This window comes from Hyalella azteca, unplaced genomic scaffold (genome assembly GCF_000764305.2).
Source record: "Hyalella azteca isolate HAZT.00-mixed unplaced genomic scaffold, Hazt_2.0.2 contig10992, whole genome shotgun sequence".
In the NCBI taxonomy this organism is placed as follows: Eukaryota; Metazoa; Arthropoda; class Malacostraca; order Amphipoda; family Hyalellidae; genus Hyalella; species Hyalella azteca.
In genome coordinates, this window is record NW_025941005.1 from 255,185 (window position 1) to 268,504 (window position 13,320).

The 13,320-nt window shown below is 37.2% G+C and overlaps 1 protein-coding gene across 1 annotated transcript in view; it reads left to right on the forward strand.

Annotated features, from left to right (window-relative positions):
- LOC108669823 overlaps positions 1-13,320 on the forward strand; it is a 34,421-nt gene that overhangs the window by 18,233 nt on the left and 2,868 nt on the right. Inside the window, exons 2-4 of the mRNA XM_018157240.2 lie at positions 1,500-1,600; positions 6,604-6,732; positions 12,879-13,019. Coding sequence (XP_018012729.1) covers positions 1,500-1,600; positions 6,604-6,732; positions 12,879-13,019 — 371 coding nt within the window. The remainder of the gene's footprint in view (positions 1-1,499; positions 1,601-6,603; positions 6,733-12,878; positions 13,020-13,320) is intronic.

Genomic DNA, 13,320 nt, shown 5'->3' on the forward strand with positions numbered 1-13,320 from the left:
AATGCTGCGCCAATCATCCTTAGTATGAGAGCAAAAACTTACATTAAAGGACAGAGCTGATGCTTGGAGAGCTGGTAATAAAAATTTGATGGAATAAGGTTTGTTAAACTTTGATTCGATTCCGAAATGTGATTTGCCAACCTTTTACAGACTTTTCATGAGCTTTACGACCAAAATTCATTGATTGAAAGTGATGCCAAAATCTATGAAGAACAGCTATCCATAGGAACTTCTTTTTTTGGAGGATCGGGAGATTTAATCTGATGCAGTCATTTTCTGTTACTTAGGCACTTTCATTTTACAACATTGAAGAATCAATGTAAAGAAGTATATTAAATAAAAATTTGACCACAGAATTGTCTGAAATTTAGGAATAATTTTGAAAATGAGTTTCTTTTTAACTTTTGTAACTTGAAAAAGTTAAAATTATTATTGTTTGGTCTTGGGAACATGAATCCCTATGTGTCTATTGACGCTGAATTGCAATTAAATTAGCAGAGTTAAATTGAGGTCTCGTTTCTAGCGCTAATACCGCATCTGATATGCCGGTGCTCACAGTATGAACAACTAACGTTAACATTTCCAACAATTGAGTTCACGGCAAACATTAGCGACATACTTCAGCCCAGTCTGTGGCAGTATTGGCAACTCGGTCGGAAACAGGCAAATTGGCCATAAAACACCGGGACTGGCAATCAAAAAGCATAAATCTAGATAGAGTTTTTTTGCAAACACGGGCTGTTCGATTTTTTTCCATTTTCGATCGTGTATGTATGCAATAATGTACTGCATGGCGAGGGTATTTTTCAGGCACATTGTACTTGCGATTATTGTTAGTTTGCGATGAATTTGAACTTCCTCACACAAACGAGTAAACAAAAGCGAGATCGCAAATCAATTTAAATTCATTGAAAATTGTTCTTATTCGTGCAATGATGAAATTTTTTCAGGGCAGGAGACCAAATTCAACTACAGAAGGTGGCCGAATAAATTCAAATACTTCAGTATATATCGAGGTTGATTGATATCTTAACAGGTGATGGTGGCAATGAATGGTCGGTCATGCAGTGGACAAAAATATCTTTAGAGGTTTGTCCCGAAAAGTCCCCGTACTGAAAATTGAAATTAATGATGTTCGCTCGCAAGTGAGCCGGCAACATGGGTATTTCCAAAATCAATTAGTTCAATACTTCTAGAGGTTTGAATGTATTCTAAACTTTAAATAATAATCTATTTGAATGAGTAACCTGCTCTTTAGCTTAGATAGTCCGTCAATATGCAGCGAACAAAACTTTATGCGACACGCAACTTTTGTTTTACAATCATGATGAGATTGATAATCACATAGTCGACACTAAATCACCCTTTAATGACAACTAATAAGATAATTTTTTCAACACGATTTACTAAATATTTGCGGCACCGGGAATTATTCGATAATATGAATGATTTGCTAATATGAATGACCGTGCATACGAGTAACACATCTGGGGTTACAGGTTTCTTCCAGCACTGCCGGCACCAGCGCCGCTGCCGTCGTCGCCGCGGCGCTCATTTGTGCGCTGCTACTGCCGCCTGCCGCAGCCAGACCGCAGTCAGGGTGAGTTTCAACTTAGACATTGGGTGAATCTAGTAAAATTGCATTGAAAGCGATTTAATATTAATTTAATTTCATTTAAATTAATTTAATTTATGTATTGGTATAGTAAGTATATGATCAATAAAATTATTGATGCCACTTATTTGCTAAAATCGCAAGTTAACTAAAAATTTAAAAGTAAAGAATAGTCCACAAAAATTCATATCTTTATAGAAAACGTTTCGGAGTCCAGCTCCATCGCCAGTTCGTAGAAATAAAATTATATGTTATCATTGTAAATGAGGATTAAGTTGTGAATAGAACGCGAAAAAAATTTGCTATCAATTCAAGCAATCGGGAATGGATGATGTTAAATAGATAGTAAAACCACGAAGGAACGTGGACTGCACTTGTGTGAAATTACTTAACAGGAATGAAAAAAAATGAAAGTATTCTTCCAAAAAATATGTTTTCTTGAATCATAAGAAATATAACTCAGTACTTACTGCAGTGAGTGACAGAGAGCGCATTTTCTCGTCGGCGAAAACTTGAGGTCACGGACAGATGGACGGACAGACGGACAGACAGACAGTCGGACGGACGACCATGGCGAGCACAATAGTGCATTTTTTCCATAAATGAGAAAATGCGCTAAAAATGGTGACCAGTTCCCGCTTAGATTCGTATGAAAAATGGCTACTAAGGCTAGCAAATAATAAATACTGTCTACTACCAATTTTATGTGATTAATTACTACCTAATACCGCTAATATTTGATAAAATACTGATAAAATAATACTAAACAAAATACCTCATACTTCATCCTTGATAAATATTATTGTCACGTATAATGACGTTGATAAATCCAAGGCTCGAGTGTTCATTTCCATATTGTATATTATTTTAAGTTACAGAATATTTTATATATACCTGAACCTTAAAGTGGATATTGTGAAGGAAACACGCGAGCTCAGCACGAGCGGTTATCGGCACGCGAGATTGAAGTGCTAACGAAATTTAGCGCCGATAACGCGCAAGGCTTCGAAGGAGGCAGCGCTTCGTTTTCAAACTCGGTAATTAAGTTAGTATATTAGATTACAGATCAGGGAATCATTCCGCTATAATGTCATAAAGTGAATTATTTAATATATATGAACTAGAATAATTCGATCATAATAATATCTGACCTCTGATTACAGAATGGACTGAGGTTAAAAGAAAAGGTGGAAAGAAATTCGTGAATATATTTTGAATTCCGGTTAAAGTTCCGTGACAGGCTTGGAGCTTCTTAATGATATGCAATGTACGATGAAGGTCACGCTCGATTACGGTGTAAACTTTAAAGCATCCAATCTTCTCAAAGAAGAAATAAAGTTAACTATTATTTCTCAAAAGATGTTCTTTCATAATAATGGCTATCGTGATAGCTCAGTCTCTTTTGAAGTGAAATAATTTCGAGCTTCCGGCATCAACTGGCCGATTAAAAATTCGGCAGCCCTTTGTTGTTGGCCTGGCTGCTCGAATTCTTAGACTTTCGGCGCAGGTCATTTTTTCCCCAGTATCTGCCTACGGCCGTGATGAACTCAGAAGCTTTTCCGGCCATGCAAAATAATCCGGGGCATTTGGGCCATATTGGAACGAAGAGAGGCAACATTTAGCGAACATTTTGATTAATTTTGAAATGAATTTTGAATGATAATGTTCTTTAGGAAATAAAACTTATTAAAAGAACAGTACTACGCTCATATGTTGTACCATAGAGCCATCTGTAAATTTCTCATTCGTTTTGAAATATGATGAAATATGTAAAGAAAATTTTATAAAAATGGTATTGTTATATTTTAAAATCGAGATCTTGGATTTAATCTCTTGTCTCGAGTTTTAATAATGACAGTACGAAAATAAATTTTGTCCATGTGAAGCTGGGATGTGAGTAAACTTGATCTTGAAACGAACTGAGTTTCTAAGCGATTAACTCTTCAGCCTGTCATCTTGTTAACTCATAAGCCATCACGCCGAGTTATTAGAATTATAAATTCTATATTCATGGGGAAGCAACAATGAATACATATAGCGTATATGGAGAAGATATTCAGTATCAAAGTTCAACTGCCGTCGTATGAGACAAATCAAGTCGCGCAGCCAAGCAAACTTGTGACCAGCGGTCAGCGTCATGAAGCCGAGCGCGATGAATTCCTTTTGAAGTGGAGGTCTTGCCAGAACTCCTACAGCTGGATCTGAATAATTTATTGCCAGCGACGTTCCACAACAGGGTCACTGCACTTGTAATATTACAACGCGAGTGATTATTATCAAGTGATGTGAGAATCTGCAGTAGTTAGATTATTTTCAAAGTTCCTAAGTTAAGTTGTTAGAGTTTAAAGTTGAAGTGGATTTTAAATCTATGTTGATCCTGGTATCGAAACTGGAAAAATTGTAAACTTTTAAAATTCTGATGGACATGAAACGCAATTTTATGAGTTATTGAGGAACAATATCAAGGGGTCCCTTAAAATCATTATTGAGAGGCATTGAATTATTCAAGATTTCTCTGAAATTCGGGTACTCTGTGGTCACTTTTGAATGACAAAAGATTTGAGACCAAACGTTGTCATCTTTTATTGCTAGGCACAATGACGACACTGTTCATCAATATCCCGGTTCAGTTTTATGTAAAAGCGGAAATTAAATAATTTGATTTTATTGCAAATAAAGAACATAAATTTCAGGTTGTTGAGGCACTTTTATATTGATCTGCCTCACCTTAAACTCTTCCCGCATTACTGCTGTCATTCACGACGAGCAAATATGAAAATCTTCAAATTCAAGGACATTGCAAAGCTATTTCGTCTTATGTTTCAGCATACAAAATTCTTAAAGTGCTGCTAAGGTTTTCCGAGAACTAACCGAGGAAATTCAAGTCTGGATTATCCATCTATTATTCATCACTGAGCAAGGCTTTGGCTGTGAGAAACATGTCGCCTCACTGGAGCTGTCATGAACAAGAACAGGCAAAGCGACGACCTTCTCAAGTCAGACCGTAACAATTAAGTCGAGATCGATTCCTCAAGAGCCTCCTATTAAACCTGGTGATGCTGTCGTTAATCTGGTAAACGCAGCCTGAACAGTGCAGCGGCATTTAAACTAACGCACGTATATTTACTTAATACTTGACTAATTAAAATGTTTAATAATTAATAATGTTTCTTGTTTAATAATTATGAATAGAATAACATTTAAAATAATTTATTCAGAGCGCATCTTCTTTAAATTTTTTTCGAACAATTCAAAAATTAGAGCTCGACAACAAAAGCATATCAGCAAATACTAACCAATACTTCAGAATTAAAATATCCGCACTGCTGCGTTCATTCAATATGAACGAGGGACCGGATGCTCAATATCTATTAAATTGCAAGCAAACGATGTATATTAAATTCAGTAAAGCAGAATTCCGTCCAATGACAAAATAAATTTAACGCTGGACATCGGCAGCGTTCATCACTCAATGGCGGGCAGACTGACATATTCGATTGAATTCCCATTCGATGAGGCCAAGCCATTCCAGAGCTGCCGTGTCGTGCGCGAGGTACAAATTACTGAGTACACTCGGGTAAATAAGTGAGACTTTGTCCCAGCAGCGATGCACTCATTGCACTTCTGTGGGTCATCCTGACTCATATTTGAGTCGGCAAAAGTTCGTAAAAATGCTATGCGTATGAAGTGGGTCGCAGTTTGGGCAAATGACCCATTCATATTTCAGAATGTAGGGTTGGTAAAGTGCAATGAATAAAGCTTACTCATTATAATTCATGTTTATTAGATTATTATATTTAATGTATTAGTTTTAGGAACGTATCATGTTAGTAAGCGTCTCTCGTAGCAGCCGCACTACATGAAACTACCAACAACACGTACTCCTTGCCAATGCTAACTTCACTATGAATAATAATAATAATAATGTATAATAACTTGTTATGTTAAAGTGCGGATAATAATGACATGTTAGTTAATTAATACTCTACAAATTAAGTGTTTTGCATTTACTCTTCGTTTTGCTCGAATTTACGAAGCGAAAAGACAAAGAGATTTTTTAATAGCTGTTTTAAGCCTTAAATGAATAGCTCGTGAAGCGACATTAGTTTATTAACAACTCAACATTATATGATAGTAAGTGAGATGATTATTTCCAGTGCACATGGAAGAAATGGAAACCTCATGTAATTTTTAATAACTTATTCTGCTGCTTTCAAGACATTACAAAATTTCTTTCAAGTTCAACCAACGACCAAACATTACTATAATTTTTTGAACAATTCTGGCCATTTATGCACCACTTATTTTGAAAATTTAGAGTTAATTATTAGATATAATCAACAAATTTATCCAAAATTATTATTATTATTATTATAATTATTATGGTAATAATTATAAATATTATTGTCATTATTATTATTATTATTTCAATAAGTAACTGTTTGGACGTGTTTCATGAAAATGTATTGATGACTTCAACATATCCGCCGGAACGTTCCTTCATCCTACGCCAATAATTCCATTATTCCAGCCTTCGGCAGCGAAGGCTATCTTGTGCAGACAACAGGCTACAGGAGCTTTAGCCTCATTGTACCCTTATGAATTTTACTTTATTAAATCCGAGAGTTCGATGTCTCCGAAACATTCTCGATGATTATTGGAGCTGATCTCAAAAAAATTTTGAATTGAAATTGCGACTAACTTTCAAATTATAATTTTTAATCCTAACAATTTATCATAAATAACATTTAGCTCGTAAATATTAGTCTTCTATCTTCGACAATGACGTAATTAATAATATTTTTGTCATCAGCTTCGCCCTAGAGAAGCGCATGAGTGACCAGCGCTTGGCGACAAGCGCTGGTCAAGCGACTAATTTTCAAATAACAATTTTTAATCCTAACAATTTATCATAAATAACATTTAGCTCGTAAATATTAGTCTTCTATCTTCGACAATGACGTAATTATTAATATTTTTGTCATCAGCTTCGCCCTAGAGAAGCGCGTGAGTGACCAGCGCCTGGCAGAGCTCGAGACGCTGCTGGCAATGGCTGTCAACAGCCGCAGGATGGCTGAGATGCCTGTTGGCTTCGGACTCATCGACCCCCATGCCATGTGAGAATAACTTAATAACAATAATTTATTTCAATTTATTTATTAGTAATTTATATAAAGTCTGTTTGGTGTTGCTGCCTGTTGGTCTACACTCAGTGACATGAGGGAGGCTTTGTCCAAATATCGATGTACTTTCTTCACCTTTGTGTGGATTGATCCAGTTTGGCCCGGTAGAAAAGGGCGTATCAGTGCTACGTCCGCTCTTTGCTTGCGCTATGTGTAAAGAAATTGGATTATTATATTGTTATTGGATTATTATATTGCGGTCTGATGGCTTTATGAGTCAGCTGCCAACATCGCTACAAATTTTATGGTTCAGTAGTATAGAGTCACTGATATGAGTATGACATGGTTAGAAGCGCAAGAGATAATACGGCACAGTGACCATGGGACTGGAACATTTTCATTAAATTTCGTGTATGGTATTATATATATGCAATAATTTATAGTGATATATTCGCAGCGAGAGTCTGATAGGAATTTAAAATATATTTTGAAATCTTTGGACCTTAGGACTAAATATGCCAGCTACGTTTGAGTAATAATCGAAAACGGCTTCTCTTAGAAAGGACGTAAAAATAGGAAAAAAAATTAAATTGTTTTACAACTACTTCCCCCGTGATTACGTGTTTCAAACATTACATAAATCAAACTGAAATTAATTGAAATAAGTAAAATACAATAATAATTTTAACGCTGCGCAAAGAAAGAAGCAGGAATATAAAGACGTTACGCGAAAGAAATACGTCATCTTTTCTAACAGCGAGTTTCAGTCATTGATTTTACTCTTGATATGACGAATCTTTGACAGAATTGAAAGTCAACTAGAATTATGCAATTAAAAATAAAGTTCCTGCACAGATGCGACGACTTATAAGTTCTTATGAAGGCGAATTATTGCAATTTTGAGCAACTAACTGACGAGGCTTACCTTCTTTGACGAGTGACTCGTGCAATGAAAGAAAAAAAATTTTCATCCTCTACAAATGAGCATCAAACTTCAAATGCCAATTGCGAAAAACTTGAGTTCTCTTGCTTGTTAGATGATTAGACGCACTAGGTTGACAGCAGCGAAAAAAAGAAGCCTTTGAACCAATATTTGTCTTCCGGCCTTCAAACAAATAATCAGCGATCGAGAAATTGCGAAGAAGATACGAGCTTGCGAACAGAAGGATAGCATATAACATTGGTTTCCTGAAGTCGAAGTTATGTAACTAAAATTAGTGCTGTAACGAGTTCGAATCTGTGTGAAGCATTGTAAATGTAAAACCAAAATTTACAGTACATTTTATCATTGATTCTCAATAAATAAAATTTTGGCGCCACGATGACTCCAATCGGAGGATGAGCAACGATAGATAAGAAATTATTGGAATTTTTAAAGCTGCTTGTTTATTTAAGACAAAATTTACTTGGATTAAAAATGCACTACACGAAACATGAGAAATGTAACGAGCGAACATCTGCTGGTAATACCACCGGAAAATAAATAAAACGTTCGTCGCCTGAAGAAATTTCAACTAATCACCGTGCCAAAACAAGACTCCTTTCCCTATTTATCGGGGAAAAATTCCACCCGGCGAGTTTCCTTGGAGTTCTTGGGAGCAAATGGGATCGATTATTTCCCTAGGAGCTCTTTTGTCTCGCAATGAAAGCATCTCAGGGGAAGTATCGCGCTGGAAGCCTTGCTGTTAGGGGCCAACTTTTACCCCATGTTTGTTCTCGCTACAACTTTTACCCCATGTTTGTTCTCGCTACAAGTGCCTTTGTTGTGCTTGCTGGTTTGCAGAAGTAAGGTAACAGGAAATTATTAATGCACAAATTGTGAACAGTTTGGTGATGCTTCATGGCTACGTAGCAACCTTGTTCTTAAAATTGAAATTGCGCAGTTGTAAAGATGCAACATGCGAAAATCATTTTTGTATGCAAATCAATGTTATTTGGAATAGTTTGTTAAGTAACGTGTTGATTAAAAGACTGAACGTTGGTTGAGCGCAAGTAATTGATAATAGTAAGAATTAATTATTTGGACATCCCATATAATATAAGTTGCATAGCTATATATGGTTATACGAAACATAAGATGAATTTTCTGATACAGGCTGCTGTGCTTTGAACTTTCTTATTTTGCTGCACTTTCATTCAACTGGGGACAACAATACATTTCATTTTGCATTACCTGATGTACAAAAGACTTAGATCCGAGTCCCAGTCTGGCCTTATTGATTAAATTCGTTTCCATTTCCGTGGTCACTGCTAATTTCCATCAATTAATATGATCGTCCTTAACTTGCGTATTTTGCATCGTAAGATTTATTTCTGCAGATACTAAAGAATGGAAGAAGGAATCGAAATACAAAAAATGCAAATAATATGCACCGCTGCCTGTGTTGCAATATCTGAGTTTTTACAGCCATGCCGACGTATCTTTTCTGTACTTTTTGACTAATATGGTATGTTTGAATTATGAATACTTTCAATTACAAATTTTAAGTAATTCATTTAAGCAATATCGACAACAATAGCATCTCAAATATTTATTTGAGACATTGATGTTGGCACGTTAAGAGCAGTTGTAGCAGCTTTTTATGTGCGCCCTGGGCAATCCTATGTGATGTCGCAGCATCGAATTGCCGTCTAACGCGCATTACCTGAATGAGTTCATTCATTACCCGAATGAGTCTGGACGAACGAATGAGTTCCAGTCAAGGCGAATGAATGAATTTCAGTCAAGGTGTAAAAGGTTACGATTTCGGGCGCCATGCAGTGTACGGTGTTGTTAACTGGTCGGTAACCGTACTGTAACAGGTTGCTTTTCTATGCAACCCTTATATGAATTGTAATTAAGTATGACCTGAGGGTGGTTCGGTTGTAGCTGGATCCGAGGATATAGAGGGACAGCGAAAACGATTATATAATATACTTTTAGGATTATAGTTCGGCTTACAGGTTAGGATAATCAGTTAATAAGTTTATAAGTTGGAGCTTTAACACAGATGTCTTCGGCGTCCAGTTGAAGTAGGGATAAGTCTAGAGTGTATCTTCTACTCTGACATTAATTTAGAGTTACTGTCCTGATTGTTAGGGACAGGAGTATGGGCGTATACACGACGGTTCTCGGCCCGAGACTGAGTTTCCTGGTTTGGGCAGAGCTCATATAGCTACGCTAATTGACGTCACCAAGGACGTGATTTGATAAACAGGAAAGGCTAATACAAGGAAATGCTCATGAACATATCGCATGTGAAGGATCTTATCTTTCAACAAGGAAGACATCAATCAGGAAATATCCAGGGACAAATGGTATCAACATTGTCATCTTACAAAGGCGAATGAATGAGTTCCAGTCAAGACGGAAGGTTGGGGTCCAGTCAAGGCGGAAGAATGGCTTCCAGTCAAGGCAAATGAGTGAATGAGTTCCAGTCAAGGCGAATGAATGAGTTCCAGTCAAGGTGAATGAATGAGTTCCAGTCAAGGCGAATGAATTAGTTCCGTTCTAGGCGAATGTATGCGTTCCAGTCAAAACGAATGAATGAGTTCCAGTCATGTCGTCGTGTCCTTGTTTGCCCCCGATTGCCAACTCGTCATCAATAAATGTATTGCATGCATTGTTGGGGCCCATTTTTGCGAAGAAATTTTGCGAGTTCTAGAACGTTTTTAACATTCCTAAAAATTTAGTAGGGCAATATGGGCAGCGCCCCCCCACTTTTTTTAAACTAAATTTTTGATGAAGTTTTAATTGATACGTGGTGGTTCTTTGCTTTGTTTAAAGGTGCAACTAATGAGGAATGTATGATGTGAATTAGACACCTATAGATTCATTCAATTTTTAATGAAACACTATTTTGTAAAAGGTGTCAAAATGAGCCCATTGCCTAACCCCTGAGGCAATGGGCCCATGGGTTTGGGGCAAGGCACCCACCCTTGGTCCCTTTACCACAATTGCATATTTTTTGTTTAAAAATGATAAAGCAACACTTTACAGCTAAAAATAAGAAAAATGTAATAAAATATGACATTCATTCATTTATTAACAACTCGAAAAATCATATTCTTAACTTGAAAAATATACTATTGGCTTAAAAAATCTATCACTGACGTGAAGAAAAATATTTCGTTGATATAAAAATATTATATATATCCTTGACTTGAAAAATATGTCCTTGCGATAAAAAATTTGTCCTTGACATGAAAAAATGTTTCCTTGACTAGAAAAAATATATTTAGTTGAATGAAACTAAAAAAACTTCGTTCCAGTTTCGTCCATAATCCAGATATTATGTGCAGAGAATTAGTACCTAATCGTGATTTCAGCCAATGCCATAAAAACTCATCAACTTTTAGCTCATTTGTGTTGACTGAAATTAACTTTTGGCAAGGCAAGAGTCAATAACTCGATAAGGGGTCATAAATACGCATAACTAGAAACTAAACCTGCTGCCTTGAGGTGGCAAATAAAAAAATCATGCGATATGAAGTGTAATTTGTAATTCAAAAAGCTAGTCATAGTTTTGAAAAGGTCATTGAGACAAATCTAATGATGTATAACACAAGACTTCACCATGGGCGCTTTGCCCCGTTACACGCGCGGCCCGTTGCCCCACTAGGTATCATTTCAATTTATATCGAGTCAACATTTTTATTTTAAAAGCTAATAGTCTAAACTTGATCTCAAAATTATCCCTATAAATATTACTTTCAAATACAATTCACAGTAATTTCAAAAGCTTCATCTACAGTAACCAAAAAAGTTTTATTTTGCAACAAAAAAAATTTATCTTGGCTAAAACAGTTATTCACAAATAACTTAATAACGCAAACTCTTAGCAAATCGTAAATCCGTACACTTCATCCCAGTGAAACTGTCTACCGGCGGTACAGAACACGGACCAATATCTGATATAACTTAGCGAGAAACCCGCTATGGGCCCATGACCCGCAGTGGGCTCGCTGCCCCATGTTACCCTACACAGTAGAACTTAAATCATTTACAAACTCTTCAATGCATGCTAAAACTTATTCATACATCAATAACATCATATAAATCAACACAATTCCTCGTCATTTCAATCAAATACATGATTTTATGGAACGTGAACTTCCAACTTACAGCTTGGAAATGATAATTTCCGAGTAATGTGAAAGTCAAACATAAATTAAAGTCGCAAATTTGGACGTAGTAAGTTTCCAGAGTTCCAAAGTCAACTTGAGACGCACTCGTTTTCTCAGCAGCATAAATTATTGCACAGCAATTCACCTGCCTCTTGAATGTTGCAATGAGTAAACAGTCGGCAGAATTGCCTCAATGTTTGCCTATTTGCTTGCTTGGACGTTTGAAAGCCCATGCACATTCACTCCACGTTCACTTTTCACTCATGTTTATAACTTCACGTCCAAGAAAACTGGAGTACTGAGCACAGCCTTTTGAAGTGAGACGTTTCATGCTAGTTTAATTCATGCCGAATTCCTGTATGCGACGGTAGTTCAGTCAAGAATTGAGTTATGCATTCAATACCTAAATGTCTCTCACCTTTGTGATGGGAAGTTATTTTTGGAAATCAGGATTAAACTCTTCGGATAACAAAATTGGCTCACTAAATTCATAAATTTTTACGAGGAAGGAAAATATTGTGCAGCAAATGTTGTCAGAATTTCTCTGTTGCTCTATAACTGACATTAAGAGACTAAAACGACCGGTTTTTTCACAACAATATCTACCTTCATGCATGCACTTTAATTCCCTTTTTCAAAATATCCATAAAACGTCCACTAAAAACACTGGTCTCTCATCGCAACACAGTCAGTAAAGTCTCCCTTTCTTCCCCGTGAGATTTGATTACTTTGAGCACATAATGATAAACTTCACTTCAATGACATGCTGTGTGAAAACTAATTCAGAAATCAATTCATTTTGCGACACAGCGGCCACCGCAAGCGGCCGCTGTGACGTTATACAGCATATACACCTACACCGTGATGTAGGTGTATATGCTGTATGAAAACTAATTAAAAAATCAATTCATTTTGCGACACAGCGGCCGCCGCAAACGGCCGCTGTGACATTATACAACATATACACCTACACCGTGATGTAAGTGTATATGTTGTATGAAAACTAATTAAAAAAAATTCATTTTGGGACACAGCGGCCGCCGCAAGCGATCCCTCCACCCTCTGTCGGATGCGCTGCTGCAGGAGCTGTCGCGTAACCCTGTCGCGTACAGCAACCTGCAGCAGGTGCTCAGCTCCTACGCCCAGCAGGACGACCAGCAGGACTCCATGGCCAAGTTAGTGGGGGTAATTCACCGACGTAATTACCCCAACAAAATTTAGAGTCACCCAGTCCGGTAATCCAAATCAGAAGCTGACGCGTCTGTAAATTTTCACTGGGTAGGGGCACGGTGGTGTAGGTGGGTAGTGGTGCCCAGCCTGGGTCACCGTGGTGTAGGTGGGTTGTGGTGCCCAGCCTGGGGCACCGTGGAGTAGGAGGGTAGTGGTGCCCAGCCTGGAGCACCGTGGAGTACGAGGGTAGTGGTGCCCAGCCTGGGGCACGGTGGTGTAGGTGGGTTGTGGTGCCCAGCCTGGGGC